Source organism: Perca fluviatilis, chromosome 21 (genome assembly GCF_010015445.1).
Source record: "Perca fluviatilis chromosome 21, GENO_Pfluv_1.0, whole genome shotgun sequence".
In the NCBI taxonomy this organism is placed as follows: domain Eukaryota; kingdom Metazoa; phylum Chordata; class Actinopteri; order Perciformes; family Percidae; genus Perca; species Perca fluviatilis.
This window is the reverse complement of record NC_053132.1, coordinates 6,006,114-6,021,800: the sequence shown is the minus strand read 5'-3', so window position 1 is coordinate 6,021,800 and position 15,687 is coordinate 6,006,114. Positions and strand designations below refer to the sequence as shown.

The 15,687-nt window shown below is 43.6% G+C and overlaps 1 protein-coding gene across 4 annotated transcripts in view; it reads right to left on the bottom strand.

Moving 5' to 3' along the window:
* Positions 1-2,634: 2,634 nt before the first annotated feature.
* Positions 2,635-15,687, bottom strand: part of LOC120551191 (PH and SEC7 domain-containing protein 1-like) — a 95,826-nt gene continuing 82,773 nt past the window's right edge. For all 4 annotated transcript variants that reach the window (XM_039788415.1, XM_039788417.1, XM_039788416.1 and 1 more), the window contains 6 exons: positions 12,840-13,027; positions 11,881-11,951; positions 9,907-10,064; positions 5,938-6,082; positions 5,106-5,249; positions 2,635-4,284 (listed from right to left, as the gene is read on the bottom strand). In XM_039788415.1, coding sequence (XP_039644349.1) covers positions 4,012-4,284; positions 5,106-5,249; positions 5,938-6,082; positions 9,907-10,064; positions 11,881-11,951; positions 12,840-13,027 — 979 coding nt within the window. In that variant the 3' untranslated portion in view covers positions 2,635-4,011. The remainder of the gene's footprint in view (positions 4,285-5,105; positions 5,250-5,937; positions 6,083-9,906; positions 10,065-11,880; positions 11,952-12,839; positions 13,028-15,687) is intronic.

Here is a 15,687-nt window from a genome sequence, read left to right as displayed (position 1 = left end):
GAATCAAACCTCATTGTCCTTCCACTCAGTACACCATGAATGGCACTCAACATGAGTCTGGCTGCTCTTTGACAGTTTGGCCACATTATAAACAGCAGAGTCGAACACTATTAATACACACAGAGCTGTAATGTCAAATTACATAACTGGTGAAAGGTACATGATGTCAGCTATGGCAACAATATCCACACAAAGCTTTTTTTAAAAACCACCGACGGAAAAGTGACTGAGGTGAAGGAAAGACAAGAGAAGCAGAGAATGAGATGAGCTATAGATGAAAATAAACCGCAGAAAGGCTGCCTGCAACTATCTCAGAGCCATGTCAGCACCGGAGAAAGGACTGGCTGCACCCAATATCATTCTGCTACAGGGGGAAAAACGCTTTGGCACGCTTGTATTTCTTTAAAACAATCAGAACCGTCTTAGGCCGCGCAAAGCCCCAGATGCAGCGACGGTGCCCTTGCAGAATAGATAGCGGAGATAGCGGAAGGGGAGGGAAATGAGTCAAAATAGGCGGCCAATGGCAGGCTTTTACAAAAAGTCTACGCGGTGAGTCAGAACAGTAGGGGTGGGGGAAACAATCGATACAGCATGGTATCGCGATATTTTCCGTGGCAATACTGTATCAATACACAGACCCCAAGTATCGCTCTTGTATTATTTAAACTGCACGACAATTTAACGTTTTGGTACAAGAATGATAAAATGAATTGCCTTTTCAGTCCGCTAGATGGTGCAGTTGAGGTTCTGTTTCTGAGGTCAGCAGGAGAAATTTATCTTTTTAGATAAAACAGACGTTGACAAAGTTTTGGAGTCATAATTTGACGTTGTAACAAAAGGTAAACCGAAATATAAGTATCACAATATGTTTAAAATCGCAATAATATTGTTTTGTGACATAAGTATTGTGATGTTATCGTATCGTGGGGCCCACAGACTAGACTGCAACTTATGATTATTTTGAATTATCGATTAATCGCTTGGTTGACAAAAGTACAGAAAGTAAATATAGATGTCTTCGAATTTCTTCTTGTGTCCAAAACTTAAAGATACTCAGTTCTACTGTCACATAGGACAAAGAGAAAATAATAATTAAGAAGCTGGAACTGGGAATGTTTTGCATTTTTGCTTGAAAAATGACACAAAGAAAAATAGTTGCTGATTAACTTTCTGTCGATCGGCTAATCGATTAATCGGTTCAGCTCTGAAACTACAGGCAAACGTGATTTAGAGGCTAATACTTAGCTATGCTTAAGCGTGAATGTTAAATCATGTGTCTTTAAATTTTTTTTTACATTTAGCGTAAACAAGATGGGAACTGAAGCTGGATGGAAGAAGCGTCAGACGACATGACGACCGGCTGGAAAAGTCCTCGAACAGCGTAGCATGCACACGCTGACATCCACATACATCGAGACTGACAACACACACACACACACACACACACACACACACACACACACACACACACACACACACACACCCACATCCAAAGTTAATACAAACAGGTGTTGTGTCATTTAGCCCTGCGATACCCACCGCCACCTTCAGGTGAGGTGCCATGCATATTCACTGCAGGTGCAGCAGGTGTGATTATGGCTGAAAAAACATGAACGTTGACAGCGCTCCCTGCTGGTTGGTTGGTGTCATTTTAAAGCCTGAGTAGAAAATGGCTATAATGCTATGAGTAGGGATGTAACGATGCATCGCGAATCTGTGAAATATCAATATAAATGGGTAAGGATTGGGAAAGACCGGTTGGGATGAAAAAATGAATCGTGATGCAATTTTTAAACGTCCCAGGGCATAAACTACTTTTGATTTTTACTTGTTTGACTTCAGACGTCACGTCTTTTCTTCTGTGTATTTAGTTATTTTGATGTGTGATTTCTTTTACACATCTAATTGTTCATTTTTTATTTACTGTTTTTATTTAAGATAAAATACAGTTTCAGTTTGCACTTTTGACAAGTGGACACATCTGTTTCTAGAAATGACGGAATATTTTTCAGTCATTTGTCTGCAGCTCATTCTGTAAAAACAAAGATCGCGAGAAAAATCGTATCGTGAACTTGAAATCGTGAATCGTATTCGAATGGTGAGTTGAGTGTATCGTTGCATCCCTAGCTATGAGGCGTTTATGGCTACCAAAAGATTATATGTTTCAGTATTCCAACCAGGCGGCCCAAGCCCTCCTGCATGAGGAGTTCCTTTCTTTTCATTTTTACATTCTTCACCTTTTTTCATGCATCTCTAACAACCCTGATTCCTTTAAAATCATGCTTGTAGGTCACAGCCAACCATGCGCTGTCTTTGGATTACATCCCACGGCAGCTGAAATCCTCTCTTACATGTGTAATCCCGTTACAAACACCCATTGATAACTTACTAATCTTTGATAGGTACATAGGCGTCACTATAATACTCATATTGTGCTGAATTATTAACACCATGTTAGAAAAAAACAAACACATGATTATTGTGTAGAGCGTTTGGGACTTACAAGAAGAAACTTTGAGTGCACCTACTGCATCTTCACAATACTGTGTTTGAATATATTGTAAATATATACGTCATATATCCTACAATATAAGCTGACAGTGCGTTATATATACACACAACACATCCTGGGTGTTTACAAAGAGTATGGATAACATATTTTCCTTTTACATTTTCAATATCATAGTTCATCATACACATGACGTACACAGGAGGAATAGGTTCAACATCAACAAACGACTGTAAAATACTGTAAAAATATTGAAAAAACAAGAACATTCAGGGTCTGCCTGGTGAGTGTTAAAATAGGGTTTATAAATGAGAGACTAGAAGTACAGACAGAGATTACACGTGTTGAATATGGCACTGGCATGAGGGGGGAAAAAAGGACTTAAATCACCCCCGAGAACTTCTTTTTTGCTGCTCTCAGTTTTGCCCTCAAAGTAGTAAAAGGCCTAAAAGAAGCAGTGCTGGATGCAGGCATGCGGATCACTGGAGAAAAACAACATTCGGCCAAGAAATAGAAAGAGAACAGAAGCACACCACGGGACAGAAGCCAAAGCAACCGGGGGAAAGAGATCTCCTGTCTCTTGTTCAAGTACAGCAAGAAAAAGGACCCCTCCAGTTGAGATGCAGTCGCTGCATATCAGGAGAACTGGGAAGATCGACTGACGTCGTCGCCTCTAATCGGCCATCAGTGACTAGAGAAAAAGACGAGCTGCACCCGTCTCCTCACGTCGTGCACTGCAGCCACGCACTCAACACGCACAGTCTGTAGATTCAACTTGATACCACCTTCGGTGAAACAGGAGCTAAAAAGCTGTAATGTCCCACTCCTGCGTGGAATGTGAACACACCGCGTCGATGTGGCAAAAATCAAGGAGCTGGAATGTAAAATGGCTCCAAAAAACCTTGGTCATGTGTTATGAGTCCAGTGACTGTACAGCGCTTCCAAATTAGAGTGGCGTCAAAATCATCAGTGGTCTAAAATGTGATGTTTTTTTATTTTTTTTTAAATGTTTGGTCCCAAAAACTGAGTTAAAAGGTCAAGAAAAAAGGTGGGAGAACGTGGCCGGAGAGGTGCCTTGAAAGAACAAAAGGGGAGAAAAGGAAAAGATGCTGGATGTTATGTCTCTGTTCGATCTCTTAGCACTTCTCTTTACCTCTCGCTGCACAGTTCGGTGTGCTGCAGCACCCAGCCAACGTTCTCAAAGACACCTCGTCTCTGCAGATCTGTGACCTCCCAGCCGGTCCTCCCCACCAACGTTCCCGCTGGTGTTTCTCAGCCACTCTGCCAGTCACAGGATCTGCACCTCCTCTGTTCAATGAGAAGATTGGGGTGCCGGGTGGGGCCTCATGGTTTGGGGGAGGGTGTGGGGTAGACCCTCACACCTGCTCCCCCTTCAAGCAGAGCTCCAAACCCTCCTGGATCTGAAATAAAAACCTTTGCAGGGAGACAGCCTGCCGCTGGCAGTGCAACACTGTGCCGCTCCCGGCGCCCCCCGGCCCGTCTCACTTCTTGACGGCCTGCCGGTAGCTGTGTCTTTGGCCTTCCTGTCGAGGCTTGCTGCTGCAGCCGCTGGCTTTGCTGCTGTTGCCCCCGTCCCTGGCGCTGCTGGCCTGGCTGATCTGGCTGGCCTGGCTGCTGTCCTGCAGCGTGGGGCTGGAGTGAGCCCTCTGCAGCCTGTTGTCCTCCAGGAGCTTGGACTCAAACACGGACAGGTCCTCCTCACCGCTCCGGACTTTAGCTCGCAGCAGCATGACGTACGTCGCGTACCGGGTTTTCTGTAAAGGTGCAGAGAGAGACAGCGGACAGCTGAGAACAGGGGGGCGGAGCGAGGGGTTGGCTTCTTGGGCACCAGCTCCGAATGTTTTCTCAAAAGCCCCAATATCTTTTAGGGCTTTAAAATAACTTTAACTTTTTGTAATTTTTCCGCAGTCTCTCTGACTGGACCGGCAAATCAATGAACCAAACGTCCTGTTACCGTGGAAATATCGCCAATTCATTCTGTAAACTCTACTGAAAATAGGTTTCAAGATTAGTAATGCTGTTGACGCCAAATTCCTACCCTACCTACCTACGTTATGTAACTTAAACAACAGAAACATCAGATAATGTTTGCCTCTTTTTAGGTGGATAGAGTGAAAATGAGTCAACCTCAACATTTGTTCTGTTCTGGTTTCAAAATGACGAAGACAGTCAAAGAACAATAGACACAAAATAGGATGTCGGCTCTTCAGGATGATTCTTTTCCACAGCGTCTATCATGTTGTAAGAAATCGCCCTCTGTGGTGAGGCAGAAGTCTGATTACTGATGTGCTGCATGTATACACAGATTTACAGTAACCTGGTAACTTGAGTGCATGTAAGCGCACTATAGGATGGGCATTTCAAGCCAAAATACTATTAGATATTCACTCTTCGACCATTCTTTGAAGATCTGTGTATACATTCTCATCAAATGGCTTGAAAAATAGTGCAAATGGCACACTTACAACTTCTGGCTCCACCCGTGGCAGAGAGAGCTGCAGTACTGTAATAATTTAATTTAAATTTAATGCTTCAGTGCCTTTCCCGTTTATTTATTTCTCTGAGTCCAGCTCACCTCAAAGTCCAGATACTCGTCTCGCTGCCGGTGCTCTTCCAGCTCGCGCCCTTTGACCTTGCGGTCAGGAGTGTAGGAGCGCAGCTCAGACAGTTCATGGGAGAGCGCTCTGAATCGAGCTTCGTGGGATCTGATCTGCTCCTCCTGTAAGCACGAGGTCAACACCGACATCAGGGAGGCGAAGGAAAGAATGAACACCCACCTTCTTTAATTTCCAGTTTCTAAATCTTTACTGTAGCACTGACTCCCACATCCCAACACATACAACGGCCGCTTTCCCCTCAGTTTCCCAGCGGATTGTTCTGCTTTAGTGTCAAGTCTTCCTGTTGCTTTTTTACACCACATTTGTTGTCCCTTTTGCATCTGTTTATTTGGAATCGCACACACAGATGATTTGATTTAAAGGACAGCTTCGCACATTTGCAAGTGTGGCCTCAAACAGGTGCCCAAATGTCAAATGAACTGTTAACGTTGCTTTCTGCATCTTAGAGAAAGAAAGAAAGTACTGCTTACTTCACTATATTTATCTGACAGCATACTGTAAGTTACTTCACGAATTAAGATTTAAGAAACAAACTATTTTCACTATTTTTACAAAACAAACAATCAATCGATTAATGGAGAATATCTAATATCACGTATAATAATAATGTGTATAACAGTCACAGGGAACATTCCTATACTTTAACTTCATTTTCCTGATTATAATGACATACTTTTACTGAAACATTTTCAATGCAGGGCTTTTTATTTGAACTATTTGGTATTTTACTTAAGCAAAAGATCAGAATACTTCCTCCATCACTGGAAATAGCTGTTCACATTGAGATACCTCGGACAGCTTGGACATCGTCCCCGGCAGCAGCGGCCGGCTGAACTTCTTCTGCGAGCCGATGGCTGCTGGGAAAGGAGGAGCTGAGAACATGGCGGCCACCGCGTTGATCCGTGTGATCCAAGACTGCATCTGCTCCGCGTTCCTACGATGGATAACACACACAAAAAGCAACTGCCAACAGATCTAAAGCAGTAGGTACAAACACACACACTTATCAGCTCCTCTCCATGCTCACACCAGCACAAGGCCAGCTCACAACATCAAAGGGAATAATTATCGGAGAATGCAGCCTTGCTGTTGACAAAGAAATTATTTTGGAGCCAATTAATGCATGAGAGAAAAGGGCCTATTTTACACTAACAGACCCATTAGGGGCCCATGAGAAATATCAGATTGAATCAGACAGCCTTGCTTAAATCCCCAGGGAGAGACAGAGAGAGAAAGAGACAAAGAGGAAGAGAGACGGAAAGAGCAGAGAGAGACACAGAGAGGGGTACAGTATCTGGGACAAATGCAAGCTGCAACTGGAGCACAGAGCCTGTCCTCCTGGGGGCTGAAGCATGTGGCCACTCATGTGCCACTTCCTGGATCCTGATAACACACACATGCACACCTCCACCTTTCCTCTTAACATCCACTTCAACATGTGTGTGTGTGTGTTTCATTGATCCGTGTGCATGTGTTCTGCACACCATATGCACATGTGCACAGCTGGCGCAGCATGCTGTTATAGCTGAGGTTGGGTGCTCAGCTGTGGTCAGCCAGCCGCAGCTACACTACATGTGTGTGCTTGTTGAACAAAGACATGGGTATTCATCTGCTGCTTAATGTTCTAGTTTCAGTCTGTCCAGCAGATGCTTGAACCTGCTGTAGAGATATTCTCACATTCAGACACAAAAGCATTAATGAGGTCCAACACTGATGTTGGGTGATCAGGTCTCTCTCACAGGGACGTGCACAGACATTTGAAGGGGCTATTGCTCTAATCTGGCAAAAAAGGCAAGTGGATTCTTTTGGTTACTATTCACAGGGCATTTGTCATAATCTCCATAACTTTAAAAACTCACGTGAAAGGCAAAAGGCTTGGCTTTCCCTCTTTCATATGCGGTACTCCGTGTGTGAGAATATTAACAAAGTCACGTGACTGGGGGCCGAGGGCATCGCTGAGTGCAAGACTGGATGAAATAGGGATTTACTTTGATTTAACTTTAGTAATGATTAGAAGAAAAAAAGAAAGAAAGAAAAGTGTATTTAGGCTCTTTCACCAGAGGGGCAGCTAAGCCAAACAGGGCAAAAGGGCTGTTGCCTGGGCAACAATAGCCCGTACCTGTGCACGTCCCTGCTCTCTCAGAATCGCCATCCCAAAGCTGTTGGATGAGGTTGAGGTCAGAGCTCTGTGCAGACCAGTCACGTTCTTCCACACCAAACTGGGAAAACCATTTCTTTCTACTAATTCATTACATTTATGAAGCGCTTTGTCATAGACACTCAAAGCGCTTCAAGGGGGGGGGGGGACTACGCTCTCAGGGTTTCCCGCAGCACTTTGCACGACACACGACTGCCGCCTTAACTACGTCGTCAACAACAACAAAAAAATGTATATGAACGATATCTGCCGTGTTGCTCTGTCCTGTTTCCTCCCTTTTATTCCAAACCACAGAGTTAACAACCTGCAGGTGGAGGTGGTGGAGACAGGCTCGGACATAAACGCCACGGGCTGCTGTGGACCAGTGGTTTCAGGAAAGTGGCTGCATGTGTCCGACAATGCACAGAACATTAACCGGTCCAAGCCTACAGCTGTCTGCGGACACGGAGTGCAGAAAATGTGTCAGAGCCTCCCGGACGGGTGAACTGAGACTCACTGAACTGATATACTCCTGCTTGTTGGTCAATGGTTAATGATCGGTTAACATTTCATTTCAGTGCTCTATCTTTTGGATGCAAAGCAGCCTTACGACGCCAGACGCTCACCACATCTCAGCTTGGTAGAGTGGGGAACATGTTTTTTGGTGGTGGGGGAAACCGGAGCACCTGGAGAAACCGGGGGAGAACATGCAAACTCCACACAGAAAGGCCGGGGCGACCAGGGTTCAAACCCGGTACCTTTTTGCTGGGAGGCCACAGTGCTAACCATTGGGCCACCGAGCTGCTTTATGGAGCTGGCTTTGTACACAGGGGTTACTGTCGAGATGAAACAGAAGAGGATATTCACCAAATTGCTGCCACAAAGCTAGAAGAACACTATTGTCTAAAAGTGTGTTTACATGCACTTAAGTAACTGGGTTGCTATCTGATTTCTTAAACTACATGTACTGTAATTCGGGATAAATTAGAGAGGATTAGAGAAACCTGTTCTTGCCCATTTTACGAGTAACCAGGCTTCTGATCGGCCTTTAACAAGACTGCAGTAACAGTGGAGTGTGTGGATGAAAGGAAAGATAGTTTAAATATAGATTTTGAAATTATTCTATCCAAACTGCGACTCAAACTGAACTAACACAAAGTAGCATTAGTCTTATTAAGTCAGTTTCCCCCACTGAATGTTTGACTACTTGTTAAATTCAGACACATTTGCGCTGTGAGGGAAATCGCCCTCTGTGGTGAGGCAGAAGTCTGATTACTGATGTGCTGCATGTATACACAGATTTACAGTAACCTGGTAACTTGAGTGCATGTAAGCGCACTATAGGGATGGGCATTTCAAGCCAAAATACTATTAGAGATTCACTCTTCGACCATTCTTTGAAGATCTGTGTGTACATTCTCAGCGCTCCACTTCGCTTACATGCTCTGAAAGAGCCAAACTGAATGTGCCACACACATTTTACTGGCATTTCTAACGGTGCTATTACTAGGCGTTTAAACAAGTCGCATAAACTATTTGATTTAAAGTGCCCATATTATGAAAAAAACACTTTTTCTGGGATTTGGGGTGTTCTTTTGTGTCTCTGGTGCTTCCACACACATACAAACTTTGAAAAAATCCATCCATGCTGTTTTGAGTGAGATACGGTTTCTGAATGTGTTCTGCCTTCAGTCTCCTGGTGAGCTGTTCAAAATCGGCTCGGACTGTGACGTCACAGTCCGAAATGAGCTGGCTAACCACAACCGTTAGCTCGTAGCTAATGCTAACACTAGCATGGTACCTCGTTCTCAATAGCAAAGCACTGCTACAACACACACAAGTTCACCATAATCTACAAAAGAACTACTTACATGTGCGCCCTCATTTAGAAGTCTCCCAGCTAATCCTGCCTTGTAACTGACTGAAGTTGGAGAAACAGCCTGTCTTTTACTTCTATGGAGCTAGCTGACATGATCTACATCTGAGCTACTGAGCATGTGCGAGTGCAATCAAAGATAGTACAGAAGAAGAAGAAGAAGAAAAGAGGTCTCACTCTGTAGCTAAAACAGAAACCAGGTGAAAAGAGGATCTGCAGCAGTGAGAGAGAGCTGTGCAGTACAACAAAAATATGGTGTTTTTTGAAAATTAAACCATGTAAACCTATTCTGGTACAACCTTAAAATACAGTTATGAACCTGAAAATGAGTATAATATGGGCGCTTTAAAAAAAATGATTGAATAACTATTCAAAAATTCAAAAATCATGACCCAATTCCTTAAAACTACTGATGCTGTAGCATTAATGTAGCAATAATGTCCACTGTAGCATTAAGAGCGAGCCCAAACCTTTAAAAAAAACTGCTCTAGAACTAAAAGGGTGCCACATACTTTTGACCACATCCTGTAGTTTGTACAGAAAAAGAAACATGGCTCAAGCAGACAGAAAATAAGACGTCTCTGCAGCGTATGATTCAAGTTTAGTTTTTTTTCACATCGTATATGTTTCATATGATTGAATTTTAAGGTCTGCTGCAGATGCTGTGGTGTGGATAACTGTGCAGTATGTGTATAATTCTCTACACATCATTTGAGCTCAGTGAGGAACATAAATCAGGACTCACGGTGCCTGGAAGAGGTACACCCTCCAGTCAGCAGTGCGCAGGTAAAAGACGTTGGGCCTCTTGCTGTAGTCTGAAGCTTTCATGGCCAGAGAGTGGTGGATGGACACAGCGTTCTTCAGGTCCTCCTCAGATAGCTGTTTTTCAGGCCTGTACTCCCCCTGGCATGGCAGTTATAAATAAGAAATGAATGCTATGATTAACACTGAGGGGTCCTAACACTTATTAGAGTTAAAGAGCTGAAAAAAACACAGCACTGCATTGGAAGCAGCCCATCTGAAAACAACTGATTGAGTCTCTGATCTGAACAGATCTGATGGACTGAAGAACATCAGCGCAGCGTATCAATGATAGTTTCTGTACCAATACCAAAACAACAGCTTTTTCTGATACCCTACTTTATGTTTTGACACGACACTGAGAAATGAAAACATAAAAAAGGTTCCCTGAATTTCCATGACTGCAGGTGAGATTTTTCAACAAACTAAATAATCATAACAGCTAAACAAACTTAGAAAAGTCTTTTCAAATTACAGGTTAATTTATTATGAAGTGGGCATTGTTTTAAATCTTTCAAAGCGCTGTTTTTTTTATTTACTTGCAATAAAATTAGAAATTAATAAACAGACTTAACCGTTCTTTAAAAAAAAAATCGCACCGCTAGATGTAAAAGAGAGCTGAGCCAGAAGGCAAAGCTCTCGATCTACCGTCCGTTTTCGTTCCTACCCTCACCTATGGTCATGAAGGCTGGGTCATGACCGAAAGAACGGATCCAGGGTGCAAGCGTCGAAATGGGTTTCCTCAGGAGGGTGGCTGGCGTCTCCCTTAGAGATAGGGTGAGAAGCTCAGTCATCCGTGAGGAGCTCGTCGAGAGCCACTGCTCCTTTGCGTCGAAGGAGCCAGTTGAGGTGGTTCGGGCATCTGGTAAGGATGCCCCTGGGCGCCTCCCTAGGGAGGTGTTCCAGGCACGTCCAGCTGGGAGGAGGCCTCGGGGAAGACCCAGGACTAGGTGGAGGGATTATATCTCCAACCTGGCCTGGGAACGCCTCGGGATCCCCCAGTCGGAGCTGGTTAATGTTGCTCGGGAAAGGGAAGTTTGGGGTCCCCTGCTGGAGCTGCTCCCCCCGCGACCCGACACCGGATAAGCGGACAAAGATGGATGGATGGACGATCCAATCCAAGATCAAGTAAGCAAGAAAGTCCGAGCAGACATTTAATCCCAACTTTTCAGTACTCGACAGTTTGATACGGACACATTTTAGTCGGTACCAAAAATGTATTGAGGTTCGATATCCAGCCCAAGAAAACCAAACTAGGGTGTCACTAGAGGCTCATTCTCAAACTGAGGTAGTATTTTTTTTTGTTGAGCCACAGTGGCCTGTTATGCTGGCAGAGGTTGCCCCACCCCAAAGTCAGGACATAGCCGTCATAGCACTTTTAGACATCTAAACAGGAAATGGGTTCACTAAAGTGGCTCCCTTGGATAGACAGATTAAAAGCATTTAAAAGTAAAGTATTTTGGGCGCCCGGATAGCTCAGTCGGTACAGCGGGCACCCATATATAGAGGTTTACTCCTCGATGCAGCGGGCCCGTGTTCGACTCTGACCTGCGGCCCTTTGCTGCATGTCATTCCCCCCTCTCTCTCCCCTTTCATTTAGTCAGCTGTCCTGTCAATAAAGGCCTAAAAATGCCCCAAAAAATAAAAATTAAAAGTAAAGCATTTTGGGAATAATGTGTAAGAAGGTGACCTGATACAAAGGAACCTTTCGGATCGCCACTGCAGGGATAAAGATTCACCTTCGGTTACGAATGTGTTGCTGCCATACTACCAAAGTTAACCAGAATGTTTATGGAGCTGCAGTTATTTTAAAGGTGGAATAATGAATATTAAGTAGTAGCTTTTTTTTACTGTCACAAATATATACTTATATACACACTTTACATATACTCTGTATATAATAAAGTGAGCGACTTACTTTCTGTAGATAGAGAATTAGCCCTTTTAGGATCACATAGAAGGTCTTCCAGCCTCTCTTCCCTCTTGGTGCTGCGAGGAGGAGGAAAGTGTTAATAGTATACCTGTAGTTATACACATTGATGCAGTATCATGCTGTTTTATATCACGCTGTTAGATTCTTTACATTTTGCACTTTGACAAACAGCATAAACACTGAGAACAGAAGTGAAACAAATGGGGAAAGGAGGACACTAAGGGCCCTATTTCAGACGCTTGCGTCAGGCTTTGCGCTGCGCCGGACACTAAGATAGGACACTAAGATAGGACACTAAGATAGGACACTAAGATAGGACACTAAGATAGGACACTAAGTCACAATCCTACAAATGCCACCCAGTTTTATGGGCAGGTTTTAAAGTGAGATGCCACTGCAGTAATCCAGACGTGTCTATATTTTGACCCAGTAGAAACTGAGAAGTGGTAACACACCGTACAATATACGCTTTACATTATTGGAGAATAGCATTTTAGCTAAAACAAGATGGATGAAATCAACTGAGCGAACGTTATCTGCTGCTCTAGGACTTGGCGTACGTGGGGCGCACACTCTACTGGGTGAGCTAGAGGTCGCCCCACCCTTCTATTTCTTTTCTTTTTTGAAAGCACTTTGAAACGTTATTGTTTTTATTATGATTTTGAAAATAGAAACTTTATGATGACATCAAAGCTGGACTAAATTGTAGGTTGGTCCCCTTTTTTCCAAACTGGGATTATGCTATTTTATTTTTACCTTCATTTTTGGATGGGACGATGGATAACGTTAACTATATCTACTGATGATGGTCACGTGAGGCTCCTAAACATCTACTAAATGGACCTTGAGCTGAGATCGTTTTGCTGTTTCCGAGGAAATAACAACTGAATTTTGAAACTCGAAATGGAACAACGTAAAAGAGAGAAGGGTCTGAGGCTTCGTACTTCTCTTGCCGTCCGAGTCTGCGTGGACTTTGCGGACGAGGAATCCGTTCTTGTACAGCAGCGATCCGGACGGCTCGTCCGGCAGGGGCTTCCCGCTGCTGCCCTCCCCCTTCACCGATCTGGAGGCAGAGGAGTCACACAGGCTGTCCCCGAGCTCCGAAAACGACTTCCGCAGCTCTTCCTCGTCACTATGGAGACAAAATAATGAAAAGAAATAAAGAAATAAAAAAAAGAAGACATGGTAATCAACACTTATGTGTCATGTCTCATTAGCCAAGCGAGCAAACACATCATTCATCCTGTCTGTTTGCCTCTCACTCTGTGCTCGTTACAGCACAGGACAAGAGGTGCAGAGATTACACACACTCACACACTTACTGGGAAACTTTTCATTTCATAAAGAACACATGAGTAATATGCGACGTGCTGCTGCTGCTGTCTTGGCAGAGACGTTTACAAAGCCTCATGTATCTAGGGGGTTAACTGAGTGAATGAAGCTGCCTTCAAAGTTATAATTGTGTGTTTTCCTGCTCCGGTTCTCCGGAGAAGCAGTCTCCACTCTGCTTGATCAAAAAGTACCACAGCTAAAGAGTGACACCATCTATCTTATTCCAGCTTTGAGGTGAAAAACAGGGGCATCTTTACCCAGGGGGTGGGGGGTCGGAGGGGGGGGGGGTGTTACTCTTCCTCCTCTTGAAGCCTCATAGAGGTGAGAAAGACTTTTCTTCCTTACAACAAAAAATTGAGGCTCTACAGACTCACAGAGGAAGGATTAATGGTGCTAACCAAACCTTTTAGCACAGTGATACAACAGACAATCTCAGTCTTAATTTATAAGACAACGTGGATGAGAAGTCCTTCAAATGCTCAGAAATAATTCATATGGGAATGAAATGTATAATTTCCATGTCAACTTCATCTGCAATCTGTGATACAATCAAAAGCTCCACAACAATTTGTGTGACAATCATATTTATACTAGAAAATGCATTTCCTGCGGAAAATGCGTGGGAATGCTGAACAGCTGAACTGCTAAAGCTAACTGGTTGAATAGCTGAAATCTGTAAGAAGAAGTTGAAGTAGAGAGAATAGTTGAAAAAGTGGAAATCGTTAAAAAGTTCAAAGTTGATCGCAAATTGTTGGCCTTTAAAAAACAAAAACAAAAATATGTAGAACATTGTGAAGTCTTTAGCTGAAGCTGAAGAATAGTTGAAAAAAGAAATTGGTCTCAATAAGTTAAAGAAAGTAAGAGAGGGAGGGAGGAGGGATGGAGAAAGAAGGAGAGAGAGAGAAAAAGAGAAAGGGAGAGAGGGAGGGAGAAGTCGGGATGAGAGAGAAGGAGAGAGAGAGAAAAAGAGAGAGAGAGACATAGAGAGATGGAGGGAGAAGGAGGTATGGAGAGAGAACAGAGAGAGGGAGGAAGAAGGAGGGATGGAGAGAGGACAGAGAGAGAGAAAAGAGAAAGAAACAGGGAGAGAGAGAGGGAGAAGGCGGGATGAGAGAGAAGGAGAGAGAGAGAAAAAGAGAGAGAGAGACAGAGAGAGATGGAGAGATGGAGAGAGGACAGAGAGAGAGAAAAGAGAGAGAAACAGGGAGAGAGAGAGAAAGAAAAGAGAAACAGAGAGATAGAGAGGGAGGGAGAAGGGATGGAGGAAAAGAAGGAGAGAAAAAAAGAGGAAAGAGACAGGGAGAGAGGGAGGGAGAAGGTGGATGAGAGAGAAGGAGAGAGAGAGAAAGAGAGAGAGAGACAGAGAGAGATGGAGGGATGGAGAGAGGGACAGAGAGAGAGAGAAAGAGAGAGAGAGAGAGAAAGAAAAGAGAAACAGAGAGAGAGGAAGGAGAAAAGAAGGAGAGAGAGAAAAGAGAGAGAGAGAGAGAGAGAGAGGGATGGAGAGAGGACAGAGAGAGAGAAAAGAGAGAGAAACAGGGAGAGAGAGAGAAAGAAAAGAGAAACAGAGAGAGAGGAGGGAGAAGGGGATGGAGAAAGAAGGAGAGAAAAAGAGAGAGAGAGAGAAGGAGGAGAGAGGAGAGAGAGAGAAAGACAAGAGATAGAGAAGGAGGGACAGAGAGAGGGAGGGAGAAGGAGGGATGGAAGAAGACAGAGAGAGAAAAGAGAAAGAAACAGGGAGAGAGAGAGAGAAAGAGAAAAGAGAGATAGAGAGGAGGGAGAAGGGTGGAGAAAGGAGAGAGAGAAAGAGAGAGAGAAGAGAGAGAGGGAGGGAGGACAGAGAGAGAGGGAGAAGAAGAGAAAAAGAAGAGAAAAGGGAGAGAGAAGAAAAGAGAAACAGAGAGAAGGAGAGGAGGGAGAGAGAGAAAGAAGGAGAGAAAAGAGAAAGAGACAGGAGAGAGAAAGGAGAGGAGGAGAGGAGGAGAGAAGACAGAAAGAGAAACAGAGGAAAGAGACAGAGGAAGAGAGAGAGGAGAGAGAAGAGGAGAGAGAGGAGAAGGAAAGAGAAAAAGAGAAAGAAGAGAGAGAAGAGAAAAAAGACAAGAGGAGAGAGAGAGACAAGGACAAGGAGAGGAAACAGAAAAAAAGGAAAAAAAATATAACACATGATCTGACAACACGGAAGAGAAATGGATAAACAGAGAAAGAAATGGGAACCAAAAAGCCAACAACACAAAAAGACAAAAGGAAAGAAAGAAAAAAAAAGAAAGAGAAAAAGGAGTGGAAAATGGAAAAGAAAAGAGAATAAAGAGTGGAAAAAAAAGAATAATGAAGGAATAGAAATGAAGGAAGAAAGGAAGAAAAAAGGAAATGGAAGGAAAAGAAAGAACGGAAATGGAACTGAAAGGAATAAAAAATGGAAAAAAAAGAGGTGTGAGAGAAAAGACAATATGAGAAAAA